General features: G+C 37.1%; 1 protein-coding gene across 3 annotated transcripts; it reads right to left on the reverse strand.

The window, feature by feature from the left end:
* Positions 1–272: 272 nt before the first annotated feature.
* On the reverse strand, positions 273–8,735 carry spata7 (spermatogenesis associated 7). 3 transcript variants are annotated; one of them, XM_064321831.1, is made up of 12 exons: positions 8,430–8,734; positions 7,975–8,046; positions 7,676–7,768; positions 7,350–7,397; positions 6,606–6,739; positions 5,741–6,189; positions 5,438–5,486; positions 3,774–3,898; positions 3,302–3,352; positions 2,972–3,049; positions 2,624–2,681; positions 273–2,128 (listed from the first exon to the last, which is right to left on the reverse strand). In XM_064321831.1, exons 1-12 carry the CDS (start codon positions 8,461–8,463, stop codon positions 1,622–1,624), a joined length of 1,698 nt encoding a protein of 565 aa, XP_064177901.1. In that variant the 5' UTR covers positions 8,464–8,734; the 3' UTR covers positions 273–1,621. The 3 variants fall into 3 exon arrangements, with proteins under 3 accessions (XP_064177901.1, XP_064177919.1, XP_064177910.1); XM_064321849.1 differs by having other exon boundaries at positions 1,987–2,169; positions 8,430–8,735; XM_064321840.1 differs by having other exon boundaries at positions 1,987–2,269; positions 8,430–8,735.
* Positions 8,736–13,280: the final 4,545 nt, after the last annotated feature.

Consider the following 13,280-nt stretch of genomic DNA (forward strand, 5'->3'; position numbering starts at 1 on the left):
TAATAATATGCCACATAGAACTTCAGCAGCCAAATGGTAAACACTTATAATCTGCTGAATCGTCCTGAATATAAGATCTAATATTTATTGAAAGCATTATTTTGTTTCTGCTGTTGTCAATTCATTATTGTTCCTGGTCGAACGCGTGTGTCATCCTCTTTCATCTCCTTAATCTTCATCAATTGATTCAAAATTCAGAAAAGTGCATCGCATATTGTTACATGTATCAGAACTAACAATCACCCGTATATTCTTTCAGACAGACAACCAAATAAGGTTACAGAATAAACAATTTATTTCATTGAAATAGAAGGAAAACTATAGGTATTTGCAGTGTCATAAAATAAATAATAAATGCTTTCCAGAATATTACATTTTCAAGTACTATGTGTAAACAGTCAGAACTACAATGGCTAAAAATTAGCCTACATATAAATAATATGTATAAATACAGCAAACCATAGCAAAACAGTAAATGACATTTCAGACATATCCAGCACCGGTAGTCCCCAGGCTGAAATTGATCCGATCATTGGTCATTAGCTCACATTCATTTTTGTGACAGTCTACTCCATTATATAGCCAGCATTGCAAGAACTTAGTCTCAAACCTTCTAGGCAGTATTCACTACTGTTTACCTACAAGAATCACCTGGAATATGTTGTCATTACAAAATAATTTGAAACTTCAAAAACTACTTGTATCACAAAGCTCACAAAGTGAAACGCAAAACATAAACCTACAGGTACATAACTGAAATACTCAACTCCAAGTCTTCCATCATTTTCCATGCAACTGAAGAAAAACAAAGTTCTTTTAAACGTTCGCCACATGGATTACAAGAACATAACCTGACATGTTCCACATCAGATATTTAAAGTATAAAGAAACGGCATGTTAGAGAAAATCTATTTTAAAAAATACTGAAAACAGCTAAACCTGCAACTTAAAATTGAATGTTTTTTTTTTGTTTTGTTTTTTGTTTTAAATCATGGGAATGCACATCGGTTGTAACAGCTGTAACTTTCACAGGAACTTCATATATGGGTAGAGGGTAGAAAAATAAATTTAAAAATCTGATCACATCTGAGGAAACTGGGAGGACAAGTAGGAATTAAACCACCCTATGCTTGCTACACAGTTTTTAACAGTTTATACAACAGCTATTCAACCATTTATCCTCACAGCTACGGCCATTTAACTAAGATATATTAACTTATAATGTCAATACACGGTGTGTCTTTTCCTCTGATCACAAATCAGTTGAGTGCAGGTTCCATAGTAAGGGAAGTTTGGGCGTGTCTTACTCTTTCCATAAAACATGCAGTGATCTGATTGGTCCAAATGCATCACACTGAAAGATTAGGCCGATCAAGAAAACATGGCATCACGTAAGAGTGAAACAACACAAACCTACTGCTATTCAACACATTTAGTTTTGACAGGGAATATCTGGTAAGACTTGGAGGTAAAAAAATAAAAAAATTAAAAAAAATTTTTTAAAAAAGGGCATTTCAGACTTGGAGGTAAAAAAAAAGAAAAAAAAGCACATTTAAAATACTGTCCATTTTATTAGATGACGGATATCACAAAATGGTGGCCTGACCTAAAATGAGAGGAATTAGAACTCCTCATCGCTGAGAAAGTGTTCTGTAAGGTCAGCTTTATGCTTGTCCTTGATATCTTCAGACATGCATAAGGACTCTGCCAAATTTCTTTCCAAGTCCACTACCTCTTTTGATTGTTCAAGATTGTCTGGGACACTTTCTTCGTTATTCTCAGAGTCGGGCAGATGTGTCTGTTCACAGTTTGAGTAAGGACTAGACTCTTCAGAGTCTTCTGCTCCTTTATGTCCTGGTAAATCTTTATTCCAAGCACAGTTCTCTGATACAGGAGGGGGAGATGAGTCAATTGAATTCACCACTTCTCCACAGTCCTTGTGAAACACAGTGCATGCAATGACACTACTATCTTTGGTTTCAGAGATGGAATCATTTCCCAGACTTGACAGGAAACTGGGGGGTAGATAACTTCCTCCTTTTTCTCCAAGCTCTGTGCAGTTTGTGACAGAATCAGAAGGACTTGCAAGGTCTTTGCGAAGAACTTCCAGAAGGTGGCGCATTTTGTCCTTTATTGAAAAATAAGGTGAAAATCCTTGATTCAGTGTACCTTAAATCGTACACAAATAACGAACATCATTTTAAATCTCATTTTTAAAAATTCAAACGAAACATTGTTCTGGATATATGTGCTCTTATATGCGTATATTCTGTAAAACAAAAAATGAAAAGGCAAAATAAAAAGGCATTTTCTGTCCACAGTATGTTACACATATACATTATAATTAAAATTTACCTATATTTTTTAAATTTAGGACAGCAAGTTTATGAACTGTGTTTGTCTACCATACCAAACACACGAATAATGTAATAGGTGACTATCCTTACTTAATGTCTACTTCCATTACTCAAGGATAATAAGCCAAGGGTACAAAATTAAATCCAAATGCGATTGCTAACAGAATGCAATCCCTTAATAGACACTAAATAAGACAGCATCATCTAATTACAACCGCAATTTGCCTGCACAGGTACTGCATTGCTAAATTTGGAACGGTACCTACCTTATCTAGTCGATGCTTATTCATCTCCATCTGACGAGCAAACACACGCTCCAAAACCCTGCGGCAATGGAAATCAACAGGATACAACAATATCACCAAACTGACAGCTGGCCAAGTTCCTGGTTATGCTAGTATCTGCAACTGTTGAAAGGTTATCTTATATTCTTCATCATTTAAATTCAGAGACAGCTTTAAAAAAGCTGTCGTCTACCCACCTATCTGTAAACCCATTAGAACATTTATGCAGGTAAGACGAGATAAAAAGTATATAACCAAGCATCAGAAAGTTAGCAGTTGGAAAGCACTCTCAAAAATAACTAGATGCAAGTTAGATGCAAGTTCAGATACCTGTCAGAATACAGTCCCCTTGATAAGATGTCATTGGTCACATCTGCAATAAATTCAAGGTACATCAGCTCTTCTTCCCTTAAAAAATGGGGGGGAGGGGCATTACTTTTACAGACCATTGTGAAAGAACACAATATACATCAATCTACAGTAAAAACACTGATTTATAGAATATTCATATTTCAGAAAGTCAAGAATGTAATACAAATCTTATTCTGAAGATTTTGAATGATATGCTATTGGTCAGCATAACAGAAATGATTTGCATGTAGCTATGCAAGAATACAGGACTCATTTAGCCACTGCATTGAAAAAACGGTGCATTCTCACTCTGCAGTCACTTTCTTCATCACAGGGGACTTCATTCCATCTGGCGAAACCCTTCAAAAGATAAAATCCAATATTAAGTTGTAGGAGCCATTTTGTGTGTCTTGTTATTATTGTTTTGAGTTTAGCTACAAGGATGAAGTGTGCGGTTTTTGTCTTGGGTTTTGGGTGACCTACAGTATAAGGTCACAGGTGAGAGGTGACAGGTAAAGACATAGGTGGCGGGATCACACGGATCTTACATATTAGTTTAATCATAAAACGTAAAACAGAAATATATATATTTTTTTAAATGCAATGTAATAGAACTCTCAAGCTACAAAACGTACATTATAATCTGCTTCATAATCAACACTTCATCACTACATGTAATAATGTTTTCATTGTAAATATTGTACATATCAAGTAACAATAAATGGGAACTTCAGTGTACATGACAGGATGTTGATTTGCAACTGATATAACCAAATAGTACCAAGATGAAGAGTGGAGATCACTGCTCCTCCTTCTGGTCTTCTGTTCCTTGACTTGAAGCCCGACGTCAGAATGGTTCAAACTGTGAGACTCCTCATCTGACCATTCATGCTCATTACTAATTTCCTGGGCACAGAAATCACTCAAAATTAATTCTTTAAGGAAACCTGAGGTTGGGATAAGAGTTTTCTTTTTTTTTTTTTCCCCCGAGTGGGGGGGGGGGAGGGGGGGTACACCGGGGGACATCAATGCACCTATGCTTTTGTAACTGAATATATATTGTGACACAACAAAGTTACCCCTCCTTTGGGGGACAGTGGTGGTATAATTTTTTTTCTTTCACCACAGTTGATTTCAAATGCCCTGTTTAATACAGTTCTGTCACTAACAAATTCAGTACCTCCCGTTTCTAATCTGCAATGACAGGCACTCGGCAGGCACTTAAATTAAATTGGTCCTCTTAGCTTAAAAAAGAACCACCATTCTGTAAGAACCCCAGTCATTTCTTAAACCATCATTTCATAAACCGCTTTATCTGGTCACTTCTTTCACTATTTCTCCTTCATGTGACATCTGATCCATGGTCATTTTTCATCTTGAAAACTGTCCAATCAGTTCTCCATCCCACCCCATCTCAGCAGTTCATCTGTAGTTCTGTCTGCCCAGCTTATTTTCGATGTCCATCACTGTACGACATTTCACAGGTATTTTTTGTTCAAACAGCTCCTGTATGTCCAATAGTGCTACACTCCACACTAAATGCCCCATCTGTTCAATCTCTCATCCATTTCGTAGAACAATCCCATCATCTTTCTGCAATCTCAGCCAATCCGACCTCAAGGAGTACAGCTGATAAATATTTCACTTTCCAAGCCATTAAACTTCTTTCCACTGAACATGATATGGACTTCCTCTTGTCTTTTTTCCCTTCAAGCACAGATTTAGATTGCACTTAAGATGGCCCAATTAGGGGAGGGAAAAAACTCCAGACAACATTTATAGATTGGTACGGACCATTGGCTGAGCCTCAGTTCAGTATTCGCTCTACCCTCACAAACCTCACTTAAACTTCAGAAGGATAAAATCCCTGAGAGTCAACAGACATAGCTATTTTTGGTACAAGCCCAATCCATCAATAAGGTGACACAATTAGTCTACAGCAGCCCAGAGCCTTTTATTCATAAATTTAAAAAAAAACATAGTTAGACATATTATCTAATGCTATTATTAGCTCCACCTTTGTCAGCTAACTAGCAACAATACTTGCGATTCCATATCTGTACTTTAGCCATGTAAGCTTGCTAGTCACATCTGACAATGATATTTACAGTTCCCTCGCTTTGTCAGATATAGCTGCTTAGAAAGCAAAAAATAATTACATTAATTATCAAACCAGCATGTGTCCAGCTGGCCTAAATCCTAAGGTATACCTGAAATTACACTGAAGCAAAACCATGCCATAATTTACTGCCAGGATGTCTCCATGGTAATAACAAACAACTGAAATGGGTAATGAGCTTCCTATGATCCTTCCTACCTCTGTTGGTGTTGCATCAATTAAAGTGGGACTCCCAAGTGGAGGTAATAAGGGTAAGTACATTTCAAATGTGGATTAAAATTTTGGACACAGGGTTTTTTGATCAGTTATTTCATAATCAAACTTGCCTGGGGTAGGTCCCATTCCTCTTCTGGTGAACCTCCCATGAAGTGTGTGCTACATGAAAAATAGAAATAAAAAAATATGATTTTTTGTGCAAATTATGTTGCAGCCTAATAGAATGTGTGTGCTTTCAAATTCCAATAATGTTTTTATTTTTATACATATAGGCCAAATATTCTTGAAGCAAATTTGTATAATCAGATTTAATTACTTGAAAGGATTCTAATCTGCTTGTTTCTATGGAAGTACATATCAGTAACCTTGCGACCACTGCAAGTGAGTTAATATGAATCATTCTTCCAACGCACCTTCCATGGAATGTGTCCTGATGAGTCAGCTTTGGGTCTGTCTGTTTCCCCCGGGGAGGGGTGTAGAAGCGGTACTGAGACAGAAAGGACTTGCTCTCAGTTTTCAGCATCCGGGGCGTGAAGGGCTTATCTTCGGTGAAATGATGAGAGTGCTTCTGCAGAAGGTCACCGCTGTAGGTCTTCTGAACCGGATCCTGGAAGGACTTGTATCCGTTGTGGCTGCTGGAGGTGAAGCAGGAGCGGGCGGAGAGCTGCCTGTGGGCGTTGGGGCTCCTGTAGCTGAGCTCGGAGGCAGAGCGGTACCGGTGCGGTGGGCTCCACAGCTGGTCCATCTGGGAGGGATAGGCGCTGTGTTTGGTGCGGAAAGAGGAGTTGAGCCTTGGGGTGGACGTCACGGGGCTTCCCAGACAAGGATAAACGTCCTGGCCTCTGTGCACAGACGCATGACTCTGTAGTGAAAGAAAAGGAAACTGTGATTTAGGCATTCATACGCTATTTGAATAGCCTATATTTCAGTTATTTTCAGTTAAGTACTTTTTTGTTTTAAATGGTGAGAATTTAAGATGTTACAACACAACAAAAAGTATGTGACTGAGATTTGAGGTGGTGTTTTAACTACAGCTGTTTCAAATTTAATATTTACAAAACTTAAATACAATGTTTTAAGTTAGGGTACTGTGGAATCACAAAAGGGCAAATACATTATTAATTTGAAAGCTACATGGGAAAGTAGGAATGTGCTGGGGATGTGCCAATTATAGTTTGAATAAGCAAAATAGACCTAGGTTTTTACAAATCACAATCTAAAATGACAGAAGAAAACTTGCTGCTGTGGAGCAGCCTGAGAACTGGTGTGAACCCTTGCCTGGATGACTTCAGTTGAGGAGGGTCTGGTATCGGACCTGACGCTCTTCTGGGACAGTGACTGGACTGAATGAGACCGTCTCTCATTCCGATCAATATCCTTCTTTAACCTCTCTCGTCTCTGCTGGTCAGTGTCTGTTAGATGTAAACAAATTATCATAAAGTCTTATCTGTATTGTATTACACATCAATTAAAATATACCTACAACAATAAAAAAACAGCTAAAGAGCTGTAGGCCATAACAAGGGTCTTAGCCTATTAATTAAATGCACCTAGTGTTTTTTGCTTGAAAGGTGCTATATAAATAAATAAACCAAGTGCCCATGTGCTTCAGGTATAACATAGTATTGTGGAATAACACTCGGCAACTATTTTACATTATAATAAACATCACACTTGAAATTCTCATGCTACTATCACAGAATATTTTAAGTACCGTATGACATTATTGTACAATTACAATTAAAACCTACCGAGATATTTTACAATTCATAAAAGTAATATACATGAAAATGTGTTGGTGTGGGAAAGGAGCAAACACTGATTTCCCTAAATGTTCCTGTCATTTAGTTTCCTCTTTCATTAATTAAACCACTCAAGATGAATGGCAAGAAACAAACATTAATGATTGTATTTCAGTCAAGTCTGGAAAAACATATCTGGCTGAATTACAACTGAGAAAGGTATGCTATTAATAGTAATCAGTTTTAAATCTGTTGTGAATATTAAATGAGATTGACATACATTTCACACTGCTTAGCAAGCTTTTAGGCACCGTTGAGTCCACAGCAGCTGAAAAATTAACAAAATATGACACATGAAATATATTACCATCAATAGACAAAATGGCTTACTAGTATCTCTATATACTACATAAATCAGCAGAGCTTGAGATTTCTGCCAATATACAGTCTCCTTTATGATTTCAATTGATATTCCACTACATTTTACTGGACATTTCTACAAAAGTGTCAATACTTTTCACAATTGGACAGAACTGTAGTATGGGCATACACACAGTTAATAAAACACTTAATTCAGCACTCCACTGAGATTGAATATTTTCTTACCTTTGGCCGAGAACACCTTTTTGTAATGGGATACCATATGATCTTCGATTATGTACTGGCTCGTAAGCTTGCTTGAAGATCCGGGGCAGTAAGCTGAAGCACATAAACAATGTACAATTTACTCTTTTTTTCCAAAAATATTTTTTTCCCAAAAAATATTTACATTATCTATGGAAATGACATTTTAACGCCCCCATATCTCTGCTTGTGACAGCGTATCTGATTGTATTTACGAGCCGGTAGTACAGAGAGCTTTAATAAATGACAACAAGGTAAAGAGCTAGAGCCGAGTTACTTACGGCTGCTTTTAAAGCTCAGATGTCCCTTGAATGGCCCAGCCAGACTGTATCGTGAGACAGGTGACGCGTTCACTAAAACAAACAAACAAATATAGTTAACCATAGCTAAAATAAACAAAGGCAAATATTAACTTTAATGGAGCCCACAATTGCATTAGTGCTAGGCTATCGAAGTATTATGATGTGGCTAAGTAGCTAACTAGCGTTACATTAGCTCGATAACTAAGACTAGATAGCCAGTCAAGATAGCTGACGATAGGAGTTCAGCAAATGAGCTAATTTAGTCTATACGGCTATCATTAGCTAGCTAGCGTAATCTCACAGTCTGTCTGCTAGCTATAGAATGCTAGATAATCTGCTATCGGACAAGTCTAAATTAATTAGCTACCTAGCTAACTTTGCAAAGGGAGGACATTGCAGCGATGGTCTATGTCGGGGACAAACGCTTAAGTTACCTTTCCTTGCGTCCATGAGTTTCATATATCCCATGCTCTTCTATGTTAGCCAGCGAGCAAGATAATCGTAAACGGAGCTAATCATTTTAGTATTTATTTAGTTTGAACTGTAAATCATTATGGCGTATAGCTATAAACTGACACACTTTTACTTCGTTGCACTGCCTAGTTACTCCTGACTTTTAAAATGCTTGGAAAAACCGTAATTGCTATCGCAAAAGCCTATCCGCTTATATTACACTGCAGTAAAAAGCTTTACCCGTCGCCATGCTGGTTGCTACGCGTACGTCATTGCGTAACGTAAACCACGCCGGGAATCCTTCCCCCAGTGCAAATGCTGGGAATTTGGTGGGGAAAGATGGAAATCTTATTATGAAAAGAAGAGGATCCATGGCTCTCTGCAACCAATAACCGTAAAACTGTTTTACCTACCGTTAATACCCGTTTTGTTTATATGCAAAAAAAGAGTCTGAAAAACATTTGATTGGGAAGAAAAAATGTCTGTCTTTGGTGATGATTTTCTGTAGGGTCGTTCCTTGACATTCCCAGTGGTAACTGCTGGTTGGCACGCCCTACAATAAATGGCAACAGTGGACCAATAGCTTAAAGCAGTCGTCTTTATTTATTTATTTATTCATTCATTTGTTTAGCCTCTGCACTATGCAACATTTGTTTTCTGCTGCTCTGGGACTTTAGATCATTAGTCCTGCTCCATGGTCCTGGAAATGTGCGGGGTAACAGTCATTGATTGTACAGCCCACCATACTCATTTCTCTAGTGGCCCCCAGAGCTTTAAGCAAGAAGTAAGTAGCCTACTGTTGTCCATATTTCTGATCATGTCCCCAGATAGACTGTTTTAAAAGCCTTCATGAACATCATCATCAAAAATGAATTGCAGTTACTGTGAGGTATTAGTCACCTTATTCATTCTTAAATAGGATGAGAGTAAATTTGCAGAATTTAAATATGATTGCCTTTTATGTTTCACGGGGTTGGAGAATAATTCTGCAGTTTCTCTCACATTGGCATGTATGTGTTTTGCCCACATCCTCCGTGAAGCATTATGTAATATCATGTTTGTAAAGGGTAGCCTACTATTCAAAATAAAGGTTGACTGACTAAAAAATAATAATTCTGATCATATTTACGGATCTTCTTGCATTTAAAGGATGTATACAACATAGAGATAGTCATTTTGTTCCATCATTCTTCTACATTTCAAGCAGTAACATTTTCTTAACTGAATTGATTTAATTCACATATTACACACACACACGCACGCACGCGCATGCACACACACAAACACAGTATACAAGGAAGAGAAATCCGCCAACCCATCTACAAATCTGCCAAGAAATGTATTTGAATATTTAATTCTTGGAGTAACACATGCGGTAATGATCCTATCCTGAAGACGTCATGTCATTACATATTAATGAGCATTCTTAGGGGGCATAGCAAATTTCATTCATAATTAAATGCAGTAAAAATAGGAGTCTCTTGGGGATGCATCCCTCTCAACAATAAAATGGAATGCTTGGACAATACACTATATAGTATAGGTGATGGTATTTAGAATACATGTGGATTTTAGTGATCTTTAGTGATAAGTTCCAATGAAGGCTGAGCAGGTACTGTATTCATTCCAAAATGGCCAGGCAAACCAGATTCATTAAAGAACTGACATAAAAAAGAAGTGACATGACTGATCACCTGGCATGACTCTTACGGAAATGGAAAATACTGAAAATGTAAAAATATTTATCATCATATATTTTTAAATATATATATTCCATTATATTAAATTCCCATGAATGCAGAACTTTCCTTTCAAACTACCCTTAGATCTTTTAAATTTATGCAAGTTCTGCTGATTTCTCTTTAACTTGAGGATGGCAACAGTAAGCAGTGGAGGCAAGTAAACATCTCCCATTATGATGCCCAAAATGGCAAGCAGACAAGCAATAGTATAATGACTTTGGCCCATTTAGTTTCCGTCTGTCTTTAAAATTCAAGCGAACTTGAGCTGTAGCAGGGATTTAAATGCTTTTTTTGCAGTAAGTGCTTCTCTGATGTGCTGTGTTGTATGAATAGCTCCCATGTAGTTGTGTAGCGAAAAAGCCACTGGACCTGTGATACTGCTTATTTCAATTATTAAACTGTGCACCCTTGCAATCTGTTTTCAGATCATATATTTTGCCCTGCTTTAAAAAATCTATTAAAATTCTACTATATAATAATAATGAAAATTATGTTTTTAAATGATTAGTACAAAACTCAATTGGATAGATAAACTCTGTTTGCTGCATTTAGCATAACTAAATACCTTCTCCCATAAGAATGAAAACACACACTAAATCATATTTTAGGCAGCCAGAACAATTTATCGATTCTGAGTTTATTATGCCAACACTTTGGTTTATGAAACCCTGTAGGGTAATTGCTGCAGTGCTTTCATGTGTTATACTGGTGATTACTCATGCTAGATACTGTACATCCCCAACCTTGTAGCCTTTTATTTATATGGTATATCAGCACTCACAATACATAAGTCAAGACTACCGAAGTGAAGTATGTGCAAGTCAACAATAGTCAATCATTGGTTTGAAGCCAATGATGAGATCATAGTGTTACAGTAAGTACCTTATGGCAGAACAATCACTAAATTTAAAAATATGCAAGAAACCCATGCTGTAATGAAAAAAGAATATAATTAGCACACTTTTTGCGAGAAAAACAATTCTGTTAAAGAAATATTGCTTCATGGGTGTACTTACTGTTTTGTTTTGGGGACCTTTTGACCTAGAAAAACCCAAATATAGCTAAGTGATTTGTGATTTATTTTATAGCTGTGTGGAGAGTGGGGCTCAGATTACTCCCAAAGATGCATGCATGTGCCAGTCTCGAAACCCAGTCCCCTTAGCTCCTGTTCGCTCAGCCTGTTCCAATGTGCAACCCCCCCAACACCACCCACCATAATTTGTTATAATTTAATGCAGCCTGTGTGTATAGTGCTCTCTTCACAGAGAAGAAGTCCTTTACTTTCAGAGAGGAAACCTGATTATTTTCATGAAATATCATTTTTTCCATTTATGTGTACTCAAATCCTAATTTCAGTTATCAATTAATATATTCATTTTAACCATCTTTCTATCCCTAGGTTTTACCTTTTCACCCAATTAAAAAAAAAAAAAAACTTTTTCCATTCCTCCATTAATTTAAGAGGACACAGTCAAGCACATGCATCTTTTGAAACGTAAGCAGCCGAGTACAGATTCTATAATCTGCACAAACAGACAGACACAGACAGGCAGAGAGACAGACTGCACGTGCCTGATCGTCCAGATGTGGCCTTGGGTGGGGGTTACCCTACTGCTGTGTGGCGAATTACACTTCACCCTGCAGGACTCTTGGCTGTAGTCCACACTGGCAAGTTCAGGGCTTGAGAATTAGTCACTTACTGGTGATTTAGCTGGGCATGGCACCTGGTGAGCCCAGTTGGAGTTTTCCCGATCACCTTCTAGCATCAGAAAAGACAGTGGAGGTGTTCAAAAGAAAATACTAAGAAATAAGGCTTGGTCATTGACAAAAAAATAAATATAAAAACAATGGGAATACCCTGTATCTTTGTGGCTATATCAATCATTTGGAACAAATATCACATTTTTATCTTAAATTTGCAAAAACACCTTGAAATATACACTGATGTCTCAATGGTTTAAGGAAAAGGGGAAACACAATCTTCATAACACATACACAACATAAACATATTAATCTTCACATTTCAAACTTAAGCCCTAAACCACAATGAGAACAAATGGGATCATGTACATAGCACAGAACTTGTTTTTAGTGGGAAAAGAGACCAACAAAAAAAGTAAAAACACAACACATTTGTGTTGTGTAAGATTGCAATTGTGTTTAGGTGTCACTCCACCCCTTTTCATAATATTTCCAAAAGTTCCAATCATTTACTTTGTGTAATTATACAAGCTGTTTCCCTGTTAAGGCAAATATTTAAATTCTGTAATAAATAAAAATATAAACAGTGAACCTGATACATTTGATAACATTTGATTTTTAAATGAAAATTGTATAAAATATAATACATTTAAATAAAATGTAATACTACAGTAATATGTGATTTTTGGTTCTGACATGAAATGTAAATGATCTGTTAAATGAGTCAACTGCCATTTTAAGCTGTTTATTTTAGTTTACCTAAGATCTGTTGACTGTATATTTGCATCTCATCAGGTTAGTGGGGTCATACATCTTCAACATCACATTCTCTGGCTGGTCCATGTGTCCATACATTGACACTGAAGTGGAAATTTGTGACAGGTCAGAGTTTTCACAAGTGGAAGGTTCTAAATAGTATACTATTTTTGTTTTGGGCCACAAAACTAGTTTCCCAGAATCCAAACATGCATGTCCAGGAAAAGAAGTATAGACAGGGTCTGGAGGGAGTGGGTGGGATGGGAACATGCAGGAGGCAGTAGGTGTATGTGGGAGGAGGGGAAGGGAGGGGTATGAACACATAAAGAGCAACATGAGTAGGTAAAGGATGCGCAACAACAAATGACAATACTACATTCATGCAGCAACTACACACACAATATCAGTATATGGTTTTATGCACTCACCATGATGTCCACACTATATTGTGGTAAAAATAGCTTCCGTTTCAATTATCAATTGACAGCATAAACCTATGTACGGTTAAATGATGTCATTTTTACAGTATTGTTTTATTTAATCACTATTTCCTTAAACCCTAAATAAACGTGTACACCCTCTTGGTTAGTGCTCACAGCCAATAGAATATTGGCAACGTGTGAGAGATGCCTG

This window comes from Anguilla rostrata, chromosome 1 (assembly GCF_018555375.3).
Source record: "Anguilla rostrata isolate EN2019 chromosome 1, ASM1855537v3, whole genome shotgun sequence".
Taxonomy (NCBI): Eukaryota; Metazoa; Chordata; class Actinopteri; order Anguilliformes; family Anguillidae; genus Anguilla; species Anguilla rostrata.